The sequence below is a fragment of the Canis aureus genome, chromosome X (assembly GCF_053574225.1).
Source record: "Canis aureus isolate CA01 chromosome X, VMU_Caureus_v.1.0, whole genome shotgun sequence".
NCBI lineage: Eukaryota > Metazoa > Chordata > Mammalia > Carnivora > Canidae > Canis > Canis aureus.
This window is the reverse complement of record NC_135649.1, coordinates 40,599,512-40,616,893: the sequence shown is the minus strand read 5'-3', so window position 1 is coordinate 40,616,893 and position 17,382 is coordinate 40,599,512. Positions and strand designations below refer to the sequence as shown.

Sequence of the window (17,382 nt, the reverse complement as noted above, 5' to 3'; positions counted from 1 at the left end):
ACTTACATATCGTATTGTGTACCAGCTGTGCTTCCTGTTTTATAATATCCAAATTTAATACCGCCTTCCTGCCTTCCTGCCCTATGTAGCAGGTGAAAGTTAAATCGAAAGGGACTCTGGGTTTCCTTTCTGGGTGGGTTACCCCTACCATCCTCCCTCTCCTCCTGCTCCATGACTAGATTTTTTTCCCCCAGTTGGCACACTATAAGCCTTCTTCGGCTCCTCCAGCCTCAAGGCTTCTTAGAGCAAAAGGCCTAGTCTCTCTCCCTGCTGTTCTCTCTCTCCTGGTCATGGGAAGCACCTGAAGTCTTTGAGAGGGCAGCTCTGCAGTAAGAAGCAAAACTTTCCACCACCAAATGACAGTCTGCATGTCCATAAACCTATGTCTTCTCCGATCACATATTTTCTTTCTTGACCACTTTGCACATTGCTGCTCAGCAGCAAGATAGCTACGTTGCAGGAAGAGACAGTCTCCTCCTCCACTCAACAAACAGATCACAACTGTGCTCGGTGCAGGGTGGCTTCTGCTGCCAACATGCTGGGGGTGGCCAGAGCAAAGCCGTGTCCCCACAGGGGAAGCTACACTTCTGCTCTAGTGCCATTCTGAAGTGGAAGCGATTTAGGGGAACCCCATAAAGCCAGTCCGATGTTGCCTGGGCCCCCGCTCTGAACTACTTTCCCCAACTAGACCAAACTTGGATGTCCCAGAGCCCCTAGCTCCCAGTAGACCATTCATTTGTTTTATGAAATTATGCTATCATCATTCTCAACCCAAGCACGGCGCCATGTCTCTGTGGGAATAGGCACTCAGTAAACATTGATGGATCGCAATGAGCCTGACATTTGGGAGGAAAAGGCCAGAGTGGAAAAGGAGATGAGATGACAGCTTGCCAAAGGCTCTCAAAATAACTGGGTGTGTTGGGGCTCCAGCAGTGGTTTTCAGATTGTCCTATGGGACCTGGTGTTGCTGGAACTGATCCAAGTTTCCATGAACACTTGCTTCCAAATATGTGTGCATAAAACGTATGGTATTTAAAAACTGTAATACAACCTGAAAAAACCCCTAACACACCTAATGTCGTACATCCAGAATGGCCATCGAAGGCCACCAGTGGGTTAGTGGGAGAAGTGGGGTGGCCTCGTTTCTGTGCAAACCCCAAGAGCGACGCTTTTTCTGCCTGAACTTCTTGTAGGCCTTGTCAATCATGGATCAGAAGGCCGTGACCACACCAGGATTTCACGGTTTAGGCCTATGCTTACCCACTATCCTAAGACTATAGGAGTAAGATCCTTCCCCTCTTCTATGTGCAAATCAGTACCTTCTTGCTGTGGGACAGCCAAAATGGGGTGAAGAAATAAATGGGGTGCTGAGGCTCTGCTTCTATCATCTGTTGCCCCGATTATAAATTTTTATAGTCATCTGAACAGCCTTGTCATTCTCATGAACTTTATAAGTAACCGGTGGACATTTGTAATGTAGACTAACACAATACTGCTCTTCATCTCATCTCTTTCATATGAGATGTCAGCTAAGCTTTTGATTAAAAAGCAGAGTCTTCCACCATGGAGGGAGACCAGAGGTTGAACAAATGACCAGCCCCTTGTGACTCAGTTGTGTCTTTTTAGAAAGGGAGCGTGAGTTCAAGGACGCCAGGGCAGTTGGTGAGCAGAGAGGCATGTTACACAGCCACCACCCAGCTGCGCGCTCTGTACTTAGCGCACCCTACATCTAACCTCTGTCCAACTAATGTGATCATCTGTCATGATGGGAGTCGGCAAGCATGGGTCAGTTGTATAAAGCACACGGCCTCTACCAGGCCTCTGGGCCTCTTCACTGAAACAATTTGAGATGGTATAATCTGATCATCATCTGTTAAGGGACATTTTTTTTAATAATAAATTTATTTTTTATTGGTGTTCAATTTGCCAACATACAGAATAACACCCAGTGCTCATCCCGTCAAGTGCCCCCCTCAGTGCCCGTCACCCATTCACCCCCACCCCCCGCCCTCCTCCCCTTCCACCACCCCTAGTTCGTTTCCCAGAGTTAGGAGTCTCTCATGTTCTGTCTCCCTTTCTGATATTTCCTGCCCATTTCTTCTTCCTTCCCTTCTATTCCCTTTCACTATTATTTATATTCTAAGGGGCATTTTTAAATCCGGTTGTCGCCACATTCTTGGGACGAGGTCGACTGGCTTCAGAACAGTGCTTAGCATCTAAGGCAATTTCCTCCCATTCTTTTTAAGATTTTATTTATTCATGAGAGACACACAAAGAGAGGCAGAGACATAGGCAGAGAGAGAAGCAGGCTACCTGCGGGGACCCCGACATGGGACTTGATCCCAGGACCCTGGGTTCACGACTTGATCCAAAGGCAGACACTCAACCACTGAGCCACCCAGGCATCCCTCCTTCCATTCTTGAACAATCTCTTTCCACGGGCCTGGGGGAACAGGAGCCCGTCCCGTGAGCTACAGCGTCAAGGGAAGCCTTTTAACGTAGGAGTTCAATATCTAATGAACTATCCCCAGGGCCTGCATCAGTTGCATCCTCCCATTCAGCTATTCCTCCTGCAGGTGAAAGCCTAGGCGAAAATGAGGGCTGAGCCTAAATCCACACTTGGCTCCTGTGGTCAGAGCTGCAGGAAGTGAGAGAAGCCATTCTCTGGGCAGCCATTCACCAGCTCTCCCGACTGGCAGCTCTGCCCCCCCGAGCTGTGATTTCTCCACGGCCGACTGCCCCTGCCCCCAGCTCACAGTGATAAGACACCCTTGGGCATGAGAGGGTTTTCCATCAACAGGACCTGCCACCTCCCACACATCCGTGCGCCAGTTCTTGGAAGCAGTGGAGCTATTTCCAGGGTGCCCTAGTGGGGCCTGAAATCCAGGGAGGAAATGCTGAAGCTCCGCAAAGAATTTAGGTAGGAGGAGTATGATTATTGAAGTTGAAATCTGTCCAGACCATTGAGTTAACCACTAATGCGATAAAAATTAATGCTGTAGGCTCGTGCAATTACTTCATTCTACCTAAGCCGATTGATATTGTCCAAATCATTAAAAAAAAATCTTATGTGCCATTAAACATGAATGATGGAACCGAGTAAACCTCAAGCAGATGGCCGACTTAATGGAGCACCATTCCACACTGCAGTCATCCTCCGGGATCTGAGATGGCCGTTTTTAGCCACCGTGATTGACATCAGCACATGTGCCCGAATTCACACAGGCAGTGGGGCTTTGGGGCAATGTAACAGAAAATCGGCCCGCATGTATTCACCTGCAATTAATCCCAAAATATGCATGGGACAGCAGAGGATTGAGAACTGAGACAGCAAATGACTTAGAGAGAGCCCAAGGTATTTGAGCAATGTCCTCGGTGGCCTCTCCACGGGGAAAGAGCTAAGGCAACAGCTGGTAGAGGTAGGCCACCAAGAGCTTGCCTTCTCAATGCTAGTGTGGGTGTCTGTGTGAGTGTGTATACTCTCTGAGCAGCCGCATCTTGGGCATTTTTGGATTAAGTCCCTCCTGCACTGAGAACGTGGCAAAGCCTTTAGGGCAGAAGAGAAGGAAGGCTTCCCACCTCCCCAGATGGCTGTCACCAGATAGCACCGCTACTGCTCCACCAGCTCCCACTGATGACACACTGATCCGGAAGAAATTTGGAGCTGGTGGAATTAAGCACAGCCACACTACCACCAGACTTCGGATCTGATGCTTGCCTCAGGTCCATGGCCAGGGCAGACTGTCCAGTAAAGGCTGGACTTGGTCACCAAGCCAGGATCCAGAGTTAGGCAGGAGGACACAGGCAAATCATAGCTTTCCCGAGTGCCAGTTTGGAAAGGAATCGGCATCAGCTTGCAAGTCTTTCAACGGTTGGCATTTTATCAAGAAGCACACACAAGACTGAGATCCTTATGATGAGGCAGGCAGGTTGATGAAAGAGACACCAAACGGTAACTCAGTTTTAACATTTTATTGGGTAAATGATTTTAAAGATAGTAACAATAGTGTCAAAACTACTACAATATCTTTCCACAGCCACACCTTACAGACCCACATAAACCTCATTTTTTTCCCGTTCACTCAGTTTTCATAATTTCAAGCTATACATATCATATAAAATGCCCATTTCCAATAGTTTCTTCAAACTATTAAGCAATTAAATGTGGAAGGAAGGAGGATCTAGTTATACTTGGAGGGGATTTCAGGTAATCTGTGATCTCTCACCATAATCCAAAAACAGGTTTCTAAGAAAGAAGGAAAAGAAGAGCTACTCCAGGTAGCTTTTGCTCATTACGAGTCTCACCACTGTATCACCAAGAACTCAGTATGCTGGTGACTGATCCAAAGTAATTTTGGGGAACATACAAAACGCTAAAATAACTTAGAAACTAGATCCAAGTATTTCAAAAGTAAGCAACTCTGATATACAAAAACAGTCAGAGGTGGTTACAAAAGTTGGTTTTCTCAGTGCGTCTATGTACCAGCGCAGTTACTAGGTCCAGAGCAAAATAAAAGGTTTCTCTTCTTCTGAAACAGTAATAAAAAACAAGGAAAACAGATCTTTGTATATAAAGGATCAATGCTGGTCTTCAGAATAATGTAATTGGAAACCCTTAAATCGAGAGGCACACAATGGGTTTCTGCTTTTAAAAAATAAAAGGAAAGTCACCAGTTTATTTCAATGGAGGAGGCGCTGACACCCCCTCAAATAAACTTAATTCAATTTCACATCACTAGCAAAAATCACTTAGAAACTGTACAAAAATAAAAAAGTTAACACATTTAATCCTGCAAGGTTTTTGTAAGGACTGGAAGGCAGGCTTTTGGAGCAGCATTTGGGCATGGCTGGGGGCTTCTTTGGTTTGATCTAACACATGTTAAGAGATGGAACCTATTCCAGATGACAGTTTCAAATTTCCTGCACATTTGAAGACACAAAAAGAGGCCAGTATGCAAGCTTCCAGTGTGCTGGGCACTGGGCCTGTGTGTACAGGACTGATAATCTCACAAGTGCTTTAAGAGGGCAGGAGAACAAGAGCACACCTTGCACTTCCTCCATCAAGTACACAGACCTCTCATGGTAGGGGAGACTGGGGCAGGTAGTAGCACACATTCTCGTGCAGTCCGAAGGCCACTTAATAGGGGTCGGGGGCATGGGTGGGGTGTGGGGATGGGGGGGGCAATTGTTCTTTTTAGAATCTGGTACCTGGCTGATCTTGTTCAAGAACAAGAGAACCTTCCAGAAACGGAAGCCTTTTGCTACATACCAAAGTAAAATGCGTGCTGTTTTCCAAGAGGGGGAAAAAATACCCAGTTGCATTTGAGAAACAAAAAAAGGAAAACAACCAGAAGTGGAACTAATTAACATTTAAAAGGGGGCAATGTAAACTTTGTGCTACTCAAAGAAGTTCAAGTATTACTTCTGAGCCGTTTAAAGATCAGTGAACTTACACGATATTCCGGTGATAAGAGTGCAATTCACATTTGTGTTCTGAACAAATAAGCCACAAATGGCGAAAACACAACATGTGCAATCCGAATCTTCGTCTGAGTTAAAAACACATGCTACATATTTCGACATGTTCAAAGTTAATTCAAACCACGTATTTAACAGCTTTGTAATATCCTATGAAGGTGAAAGGGCCTAGCATTCATTCGTTTGAAGCACACCATTACAGTTTGTACGACACTCTTTATGCAACAAAGTCTTTTTAGTCAACAGCTAGAGACAAAAAAATGGACTGTGCATTAATTTGAAAACAAAAGGAGACAAAACTATCCTTTCCCCCCAAGCCATGGTGGGAAATATTGCTGACCTTGTCCTCTGAAGCCTGCAGGATGGTTATTTCTTCAGTATAACATTATTACACTGGTCAGAAAAAAAATCTGTATAACATCTGCATATATCAAGAATTTTTTAAAAATCTGATATGATTTTAGAGTCCGCATGACCAGTCACGTGACCTGCTCAAGATTGATTAGCACCGTTAAATACATAAACACACATATGTATGTATGTACATGTAAGCATATGTATACACACATATGTATGTCATATAGATCTTTTCTTAAAAACAACAATAACAATAACAACAACAAACAACTTCTAACCACAAGCTCACCCAGGATGAGGAGCCTGCTAAACTGATGAGATGATGGATAAGATGGGTCAATATTGATCTATTTTGTCTCTCTTCGGTTTGCTTGTTTTATTTACTTTTTTTTTTTTTTTTTTTTTTGCAGCAGACAATATCATTCAGCTTATGCTTAGTTTCCCTATAAGGGCAAGAAAAAGTCTCCATCAGGTAGCCATTTGGTTTTATGCTGAAAGACAAATCTGCTCCAAAATGCTCCCAAGGAGAAACGAGAGGACTCAAAATCCCTTTCAATGGCCCAACAGCTAGCTTGCTCTGACTAATCTCTAGGTTCAATGGAACTGGCTACCATGATTGCATTTCAGGCTAACAATTGGCTTCTTAGTTAAGGCATCACAACTGACCATGGTTATTTCCACAATGAGCACTGTGGATGAGGGACTACCAACAGACCTCCAAGGACTCTCATAAAAAACTAAAGCAGTTTGCTTTGCCACAGTGGTGGGCAGAAGGAATTCAGGCAAATCAGCTCACAAACTGGGAAAGGGTTTTTGAATTCAGAACTAGCAGTCTGTCACTTGTCACGGCCGATTTTATGTATAAGCTCTGCCATTTTTGAGATTCAGTGACATCTCAGAGTTTTAGGCTATGTATATTCTGCACCATACTTCTAGTCATCACTTGATATACTGGTTTCCTATTTGAAAAAAATTACACACAAATACACACACACATACACACATATTTACTATAGTAAAATGAAGGTAATCTTTCTCCAGAATCATCTATCATTTTTCCTAGGGACAGACACATGAAACTCCTACTCCTCCTGATGTTAGGAAGTTCTCTTTGTATGCACCGTGGGAAGACCAACCCTGCAAATGGGCTGGGCTCTAATAACTCTATCATTTCTAAATGCCAGCTCCATTTTCATAGGTGTAACATAACATCTTATCAACATAGTAAATGTGTTTCTATCAAAAGTATGTAGTGCAGAAAGACTCCAGTCTTGTCCCCGTGACAGATGTATCTGAAATCATGGCATATATGAACTTTTGTTTCACTAGATTATTCTTTACTATTTCTTTAAATAGTAGCTAAAATTGTCTCTGGCCAATCATGACTTGTTGAAACCTAAAGCTAACAGATTTAAATTAATATATAATAGACAAATGTCTCTTTTTGGTTCTCTGCTCAAAATAAATTTTTTCACCTTAAAAAAATACTTAAGAGTAAGGAATTTGTCTAATCTGCTGTTTCACATATAGACACAATAAAATTTTATAAGAATAGTTCTCTAAATTGCCTTTTCCCCCTAACCTCTCTTAATTCCATTTAATTATATTCTTCTCAAAGGCACTAAATTCTGTATCCGCTCTCTTCCTGATCTTTGCTGCTCTTCAAAATGATTTCTGTAGCATATCTGAAAGGTAGCTTGTACTTTCTTAAAACAGTGTTGTAGTCTGTAAGTTGGTTCTATAAAATGATGAAGCCATCTCTTCTATGATAACCAGCACAATAGGCATGAATGATTTCTCTGTGACAAGCCCTAGCATGGGTCTCCAAATGTTCTATGCTAGAACTAAAGTTCATATATTTTAACCATGGGAAAAACACCTAAGGAGTGAAGACCCACATACTAAGCTCTCATAGCAAAATGCATTTTAGACAAATTCAAGAGTAGCACACAAATACCTGAATTTGATATGAATTTGCTTCCAAGCTCAGCTATCAAAACTTCTTTATCTTACTGAGGAAAAACTAGAGAACAACCTAAATAGAATCCCGGAAAAACTGCACAATTTCTTCCATCCACAGTCGAAAGAAGGAGGGAAGAGATCAAAAGGAAGGAAAGTAGGAGGGAAGGTAAGGACAGAAATGCAGAACCCTGATTGAGAGAGCAAAGCAAAATTCTACATAATATGGTGAGGAAAGAAAACCCCAGAAGTTATATATGCTGCAAAAAAAAATCAATGATCTAAAAATAATAAAACAGAATCTTCTTAAACAAATGCCATTTTCCTACCCGTTACCATGATGATACTGATGATGTCCAAGCTTCATCATGGCAACGGAAACTATCATCATAAGATGGTACAGTAAAAGAGATAGCTAGACCAAGAAGGGGTAGGGTCTCCTGGGAAGAGGTCTGCAGAGAGGCCCAATGACTGGCTTTGCGGCTCAGTGTCAGGAATAATGGTTGTATGGCGGAAGGGGATGCCCAATGCCATTTTGGAAATGATGATGCTGGCGATGAGCAAGGTATTCAGCATAGCTCAGGGTCATCTTTTCACTACGGTACCTGAAAAAGTCAGGGAAGAGACAAAGTTAACATCAAGAAATAGATGACACACCAATGTCAGAGCTGGAAGGGACCTCAGAGGTAACGCTACAGACCAGGAGAAAGAGGTCCAGAGAGAAGTCGTGACTGCCCCAATGCCATGCAGCCAAGTGGCAAAGCTGAGCTCCAAACCCGGGAATCCAAAGTCTGAGTCCAGTGTTCTTTCTGCTTTACTACTCCTGGTTTCAATTGCTCTAGAAATTTTCGTGCCCACCCCGCCAGGCCCCAGTTTGCTAACAGGAAGGAACAGAGGAAAGCCCAACCTATTGCCATTGTGTACGCCTCTCATTCACTTGACTACTCCTTCTTCTAAGACTTTCCCTCTTTTAGCAGCCCTTCATCTCAGGCTATCCTCAGCCTGGTGTTCCTTGGCTCCTCTTCCACGGAAACTGCTCTTTCAGAAGGGTTTGACCTCTCCATTATGAGACCACACACCATTCCCTGTCTGAAGCTCTCCTGTGCCATGGGTTCTACAATCCCACATGTCCCTAGTTCTTCCCTCTCACCCCCACCCCCTGCCGGCTCTCAGGCTGCTCCTTATATCTCTGACTATTCCTACCGCTCCTTCCTGGAAGGATTTTACTAGGTTTCTCCCTTCGGTTCTTTTGACCCTATACTCTCTGTGCTCCCTCAGAGAGCCCTGCCTTATACCTTGAACTATGACCTCATCACGGATGATCCCTAATCACCATCTCTGGCCATGAGTTCTATCTATGTATGTTTTTGGTGACACATGGGACATTCCTATACAGATACCCCAGGAAGCACTTCAAATCCAGAACCAATGCATAAATGTGACTCTCCTCCTTCGGTCCCTCCCTTAGTTAAAAGGTGCTGTGGTGCCTTGGTGTTTTTTTATCCAGAGTAAAGCCTTGACTTGTTCCTCTCCCCTACTTCTGAATGATGACTAGGGCCTTTCGTTTCTTCCAGTGTCTTCTCATCTGTTTGTGCCTTTCTTTCCATCCCATTGCCACAGCTCTTATTAAGGCTACTATTTCACCTTCTTTGGATGGCTGCCTCAGATTCTTAGGTAAGAGCAATGTCTTCTACCTCCTTTTCCTGTTTCCTGTTCCCATCTTAAACCTTCTCAAATACACCTGTTTCAAGCCCTTCAATGGCTACTTACTGCCTCTCGAGTCAGGTCTATATTTCTTAGCTGGAAACTCAAGGCCCTCCATGATATATGACCCAACCCACCCTCTGGGCCATGTTTCACTCTAATAACCACTTTCTCTATGCGCACTGAAAGACCAGCCAAATCAGACGACTGAACATTCCTCAGAACTTAGCTCTGTACTTCACCACCCACATGCCTTGACTCACTAAATGAATCCTTGCCTCCCTCACCCTCAAATAAATATTCTACCCATTCTTCCAGCCTAGTCTCAAATCTACTTCCACTCTGAAATTTCATGTTATCTAACCCCACCCCTCCTGGAAGTCCTCTTTTCCCACTTTATGACCTCACATCATCCATCACATTCTGCCTTATATGAATAATTATTTTTGTACATGCCCTTCTATTCTCCTAGACTTGAACTCAGGGAAAGCAGAGAGGGAGGCATTTTCAAATTTGTAACTCCTCAGAGCTGGGAAAAGTCCATTTTTAGACTATAAGCATTCATTGTAGCTCTATGGAATTGAAACAAATGGAAATGGCAATCCATTTTCCTAAAATGTTGGATGTTTTTAAAAAATAAGTATCCCTATCATCCCATTTGGAAATGTATTTGGCATTTGTTAGTCTAGCTCAATTGTGATTTTTCAATAAGCTTTCATGGTAGACTTCTATCACTGCCAACATCCTAAAGATAAATTCAAATTTGAGGAGTGCTTATCAGAATACAGGGGTTCTGCTAAGCAATGTCAAAAGCTGGCCAATGGCTAATTCCAGTAACTTTCTTCAATAATATGGTGCACAGGCTCAGAAGACTTGCTCGTGTAAAGCCAGAGTAATCACACAGAGCTAAAGGTTGGAAGGATGGGCTTGTACATCACACAGGCTTTACTGCCAAGCAGAGTTCCATCATATCCACTCCCAGTATAGCCCTGAAATTCATTTCCATTCTGTTTCAGAAAAGAGAAGCAAGTAAGAAAGACCAAAGAAACCAAAGGGTTATAGACATATGCATCGAAAGGTACTGGTTAGCCTTGTGCTAGAAAACGCCTTCTGTACCTGGTCAGTTTTATGGTTTTCCTGAATTCATTAGTAATCGGAGCTTTATATCCTCCTTTCCTCAGTAAGGAGTCTATGGTCTGAATATGGTCCCATCCTGTGGAAAGTAGACCAGATAAAATACCAGTCAAGCACATGTCACAAGCACTTTCAGTCAAATACAAAATGACTTTGTAGAGGTCAGCTATCACTGTCACCAAATGCCATCAACTCCTTTGGTCCTAAAAACAGTCACACAAACGAGCTAAGCTTTCCTCTCATATGGAAGCAGGTTCACCACTGCATACCTCAAGTTCTAGCTACCCATGATGGCTGACAACATTGGCTTTTTTTTTTTTTTTATCTCAACTGCATTCAAAGACAGGAAGTCTAAGAGTCTGGCAGTGACTGCTCAGTAGAGACTCGGGAGCAAACCACGGACGCTGCCCTCTTCTCTAACAGTGACATCTTTAAAAGGGAGGGAAAAGCCTAGATGTCATTGTGCCAACTCTGTAGTAGTTAGGATTCCCATGCTAAGTCATGGTAATTTGCTGTTCCCAATGGTATCTTCAGGAGTCAGTCACGTGTATTTGTGTGAAGTATGCGAAGGCATTTTTATTTGTTTTGATGTGGGATGGTATACTTAATATCTGAGCCCCCCACCCCATCCTTTACAAAGCCAAAGGAACTACAGGATTGAGACCTTTTCAAAAGCAACCCAAATAAATCTTCCAATAGCTGTCTTAAAGACAAACTCCCTTGTCTGCGGGGGAGGGGGTTATCTAATGCTGTTAAATTGTACAGTTAAATAGCTCACATTCATATGAACCAAACGTGAGGGAAATCCAATTAGAGATCCTTTTTGATGATCAAAACAACAAACAAAAAAACCTCTATAAGATACAGAAGAAATATTTATTTCAACTAATATTAAAAAACTAGAATTTTGTAGTCGCTAGAAAGGACAACGTGCTATGGAATGAAGAATTCTTTTGTGTTACAGTGGGAGTTCATAAAGATTTGTGTTCTATGTGCAAAAACAGAAAAATGTTTGATGAGGAAGTGCAGACCAAGCAGATAAAACACTAAGACTTCATGTGGTCTCCGTGCTTCTAATCTTAATGGGAAACCTACAACCCTCACAGTGGCTGAAGGAGCACCAGGCAGCCACCTAACAAGGACACATTTGATATTGACAATGTCCTGGGGGGCTGACTGTTAGACTGAAGGCTTGTTTGTGGCAAAAGGCTACAGCACGATGGGATATGGGCAAATGGCACTTCAAATTCATATTCACTGCCTAAAAAGAAAACCCAACTTCTACAAGTCTTTGCTTTGGGGAAATTACCCATTTGTGGGTTTCCACTATCAACCTTGGGCACAGAGATTCAACTTCTGTGTGAGTTATTCACCGATTTCATACAGACATTGCAGTGGCAGTGATGGAAGAATCATTTCTTCTCATTTGACACTGGTCAATTATCAGACATAACTGCAAGGTCACATATTGCATTTCAATTTGTACTATTCAAATTCTCCACCAGATCATACGAAATATAAAGTACAACCATGACCTTGCTCCTTTGCAACCTCCGGTAGGTAGGTGGCGGTGCGTTTTGATCCTTTTTCATTGATGAATTCTATTCTAATGCCATGTACACCCACCTGAAAGAAATTGGCAGTTTTATTAGTATCGTCTTCTCCACAGAAACAGAAAACTTTATAATTTAATTTTCAAGAAAATGCAGTTCTTCCTTTCCCCTTGTTTTTGGAAGGGCACATATATATCATTTCTCTCCTTCCAAAGTGCTGACTTTGGGTTTGAGGGCCATTATGATGGCCAGAGACCAAAAACATTGACCGACATGTCTACAGTGTGTGCTAGGCTAGGCTATTCTATCTGGCACAGGAACAACCATTCTGCTGTGTGTAGAATGAGGCAGTCAAGGACAAGAACTCCAACCCCACTCCCAAACTGTGGCTCCTGACACTAGGGAACTAGAGCAAGGGAACTGACTTCAAAGAGACAGCAGACATGCCTTGTGTTTTCAGGTACAATCGCCACTTCAGATGAAGTTCTGAAACTTCTGGGGCTGCCGACTCCCTTCCCAAGCTGTCTTGTCTCTTCAAAACCTCAAATTGTACATAGATGAGCAACCCCAGATAAGGATGAAAAAAGCCAACATAACCAGATCTGACATCATCCCGTGTTCCCTGTAATATTTTTTTTAAAGATTTTATTCATCTATTCATGAGAGACACACAGAGAGAGGCAGAGACACAGGCAGAGGGAAAAGTAGGTTCCCTGTGGGGAGCCTGATGTGGGACTCGATCCCTGAATCCCGGGATCACGACCTGTGCCAAAGGCAGACGCCCAACCACTGAGCCACCCAGGCGCCCCTCTAAAATATATGTTATGGCTTACAGTGGGCCTGTGGGAAGCCCTCACTGTCTACACCACTGCCCTCATACACTCCTGATAAATTTACAAGTGGTAAAGATCTCGAATCACTTTAGGGCAGGGTATTTTTTGCAGTTACTTTTTTCTTTTTCTTTTTTTTTTTTTAACACAGTTTCTTATATATTAACCCAGAGATCCCTCTAACTTTATGTGAAGCAAACTTTTGGTGATGCCTCAAGCAAGAGAGTTCTCTAAGTAAACGTGGGCAATTTCTTGGTAGTGTTTTAAGAAAGTTACATCCTTTTTCTCTGATTAGCACCTAGTCACAAGGAATCTTTTTCCCCTCATACCTCGCCTTGAATCGTGTACAGAACTGAGGATCACATAAAGGTCTTCTTTGTAAACACTGATAACATAAGTGAAATTTCAAAAGCCTAACAACTCCATTCTGTTCTCCCAAATCTACAGTCGCTTTAGATCAATGGTCCCCAAGTGCAGTGTGAGGAACCTGAGGGAGGCACAAGACCAGGGAAACACTTTTATCCAGGAAAGAGGCTTCTTTTCAGAGCAGGTGAGTGAAGTCATAAACCTTGGCTCTTCCCATCTGTATGCATGTGGTGGTCTAAAAGAGACAAAAGGGTCCTTGAAAACTTCTGCTGCTGCTTCTGCCCTGCACCTGAAATCTTCCAGTTTTTCAGGGAAGAAAAAGACCTTTGGAGAACCAATTTTGTTCTTTCCCCAGATTCTTCTTCACACATCCATCCACAAGAGCCTGTCAGATCTTCTGAGAAGGTTTTTTTTTAATATTTTACTTATTTATTCATGAAAGACACACAGAGAGAGTCAGAGACATAGGTAGAGGGAAAAGCAGGCTCCCTGCGGGGAGCCTGATGTGGGGCTCAATCCTACAACCCTGGGATCACACCCTGAGCCAAAGGCAGACGCTCAAATACTGAGCTGCCCAGGCGCCCTAAGAAGTTTGTTTTTTTTATGAAAGCCTATCTCTGTGGCTGTTTCTTCTATATGATATCAGTGCTCTTATGAATCGCCTTCTGCTGAAGATGCAATCAGGGCAGCTGTTTAAGAACTAACACAAAAAGGCCTCCCCTACAGATCCTGTGGGCAATGACTGTGGACAGCTGAGAAGAAATATGAGTGCTTAGCTATCAGGCATTTCCAGGATAAAGGACATCTACTAATCTCCCCAGTGCCTGACATGGTATGAGACAATGACAAATTTGCAACAGTTTCTGTATATCGACTTTTTGATCTGTGACTTTGAAGTTCTTTTCCTTCAACCATAGCAGCTCCTTCATAATTTGTTTTTTAAAATACCCAGCATAAATAACCTGTGCTTCCATCATTCACTGAAGTGAATTTTGCATCTCTGACTCAATTGACCAAAAATCTGTCATGTGAAAATTGGAAAGAAATTTGGTAGTTATTAAGACATCTCATCAAAATTGTGAGGCGAAGAATGTTTCTCTGTGAGATGAGAGTGTTAGACAAAATCAGGGGCATTTAACTGGCATGGGGGGGGGGGCCTGGGAGGCTGTGAAATTTATCAGAATTTCTGGAGGTTTCATGCTTCAGCAAGTATGGTTTGGAAAAAAAGAACAACTCCCCAGGTGATTTTTATTCTAGGTTAACTAGAAAACCTCTAATAATTGGTCTAGCTCTGACAAACTGTGGCTGTGTATTGAAATAAAAGTGATTTAGGCAAATTGGAGGTAATTTAGACACATTAATCCTTTCTTCATAGGAGTGCATTGTGTTCTTTAACAAAAATTTCAGAGATTTTAAAGCCTAGTAATTTAGCAATTAAAAGTGGTTATGACCAGCTGTATGGTATGTGAATAATACCTCAGTAAAGCTTCTATATGTGTGTGTATCACACACACATTTTATATGTATGCATATGTAAATATAAAGAAGAAGGTTAAGATCAAACTAGGAAGGACATACTGACCAAAATAAAATTTACTCATGGATAAAACTGATTGACTTTTGTATTTTGAGAAGGCCCCCACCACAGAATTTAATATGACAAGAAATTATCAAAATTCTCCCATTGAGAATTAGTACTACGTTTACAATTTTTAGTGTTTTTCTCTGTTCCTATGATTCTGAACAATTGAAAGTACCTATAAATTGGCATGTAAGTATGGTTATTTTAAAGTGAACCTTTTTGGAGAAATAACGCCTTTCTCAGATTAAAAAATATACTCCCCAGTGATAAAAAGCCCAAACCAGAGTGACTCATTTCTTCAGCCAGTGGAATCAGGAGAATGGCAATCATGTTCTGACCAGAATCAAAGCATAATAGCTTTTGGTCACCTTTTGAGCAACAGCATTTTCGTTACCCCCAGAACTACCAAAGCCACCAGATAGTCATACTGTGCAATCAGAATAGGAGAGTGGAAATTGGCCTGCTGTGGAGAATGACCGAATCTGGACAACCTGTGGAAATCACTAGCTTTGCAAATTAAGTCATCTTCACTGATGCAAGCACCCAAACTAACTCCATATTGTTTCAGGGAGAAATCTGTCACAGCTGCGACTCCAAAATGTAACCCTCGTGTAGAATAATCGAATCCTCTCTTAGATTGGAGAATCCTGCCGCCGAGCAGCAACCCAAGAGACAAAGGCTCCAGTCACAATTACCAGCTAGATAAAAGATCAACTAACCAGGGAAGTGGTATCCTCTGAAGCCAACTTCCACTAAAACTCTACCACAGTGTCACAGTAACTTTCCATTTCTTGGACTGGATAAGGAGGTAGCATGTGGGAAAACGATGTTATCTCCTACTACCTCTAACATTCTCCTAACTACCACTGCCTAAAGGATGGCCAGGTAGGCAAAAACTGGAGATTTGCAAATCTAGCCTTATGGGAGTCTGCTGGTCATTGCCAAAATTATTAGCAGATCTGAGAAAAAAAAATGCTTTCAAGGTCCAACAGCTGTGATAATATCCTTTTAATCAAGACTGTACTTTTGCTAAGCAAAGCTATAAATCAACTCGAATGGTAGTAAATTAAATGTAGGACTTATAGATAAGAGGATATGGAATTAAACAGAGCTGTATCTGTGTGTGCACAGGAACATTAAGACCAGTTCAACGGATTCCTATTTCATGCTAAAAAAGAAAGCCATATTTGTTCTGAACCATGACAGAGCGAGTGCTTTTTATTAATGCTATTATACCATCTTTTGTTTTTAACATTGCCCAGAATGATTCAACATCAAGATTAATGTTTGGACCCTAAAATAGATCTTGATTATTCTGGAGTTGATTATTCAGTTTGGGGATTATGCATCCCTGCCCCCACCTGGCCCCATCCTCTTTCCGCTTTCCATTTCTCTATCACAGAGAGATACACGCAAATTAATCAATTTTGCTACATGGTAAAAGGTTTGGTAGGAGATTATAAATAATGGTGAAAATGAAGCTTCTAGACTGTCTGTAGATTTCATTTTTCCTCATTATCTGGTCCCTTGTTAGAAATGTGACTTCATTTACAACTATTATCCTCTAATGCAGTGACTCTCAACACAGGCGCATTAAAAACGCACCCCTCCCACCCTCATTATAATACAGGTCCCCATTTTGCTCCTTACAACTGCACAAAGACTGACATCCCTTAGTCTGTCTGTAAGGCAAGTGTTAGTCCTATAATCCACTAGCAGCATGACCAAAGGCACCCCTGTTACTTGCAAGCCTGATCAACAAGCCAACCACCTGGATAGGCTCAAACTTGAAAAGGAGTCATCTGGCTAAAAGTGGCAACGAGCATAAAACGTGCTCTGGCTAGGTCAAGAGGGCTCCACGCAAGCCTTAGACCATTTGGATCCACAATTACCTCCACAGTCCTGACCCTTAAAACGAAATATGCCCCTGATCACATCCTGGCCAATAAAACCAATTACCTCCTCTGGTTCATCCTGTCTTAGCAAATGCCACAGTCAGCCCCAGGCTTTCCCAGTAACCAAATGTTGGGTTCCTTGTAAACAGTATGACCCTAGCTCACTCCACTGATATTTAGTGGGTACACCTTGAATAAATATAAATATATATATGATATATAATATATAAATATATATATATATATATATATATATATATATATATATATATATATTCTCTCTCAGAGAGAGAGTGTCAAGAGTCAAGGAATCCAAAGTGGTTTGACATGTCTTTGTTGCGATATCATTTGGCAAAATATGCTTTGCAATTAACAAAGCCAGTCACTGGTCATTCACATACGATTGACCTGCCCGGCTCAATATGCCAGTTCCATTGAACTGAATAAAAGGACTCTGTTCCTAATGAGAGGAGCTCAGGATATTTGGCACACCCTCTAACCTTTAGAGGCTGGCATCATAGAAG

At 42.2% G+C, this 17,382-nt stretch overlaps 1 protein-coding gene across 3 annotated transcripts in view; it reads right to left on the bottom strand.

Annotated features, from left to right (window-relative positions):
- Nucleotides 1–3,957: 3,957 nt before the first annotated feature.
- The window catches only part of AMMECR1 (AMMECR nuclear protein 1), a 238,564-nt gene continuing 225,139 nt past the window's right edge, over nt 3,958–17,382 (bottom strand). For all 3 annotated transcript variants that reach the window (XM_077889506.1, XM_077889505.1, XM_077889503.1), the window contains 3 exons: nt 12,168–12,258; nt 10,615–10,711; nt 3,958–8,399 (listed from right to left, as the gene is read on the bottom strand). In XM_077889506.1, coding sequence (XP_077745632.1) covers nt 8,285–8,399; nt 10,615–10,711; nt 12,168–12,258 — 303 coding nt within the window. In that variant the 3' untranslated portion in view covers nt 3,958–8,284. The remainder of the gene's footprint in view (nt 8,400–10,614; nt 10,712–12,167; nt 12,259–17,382) is intronic.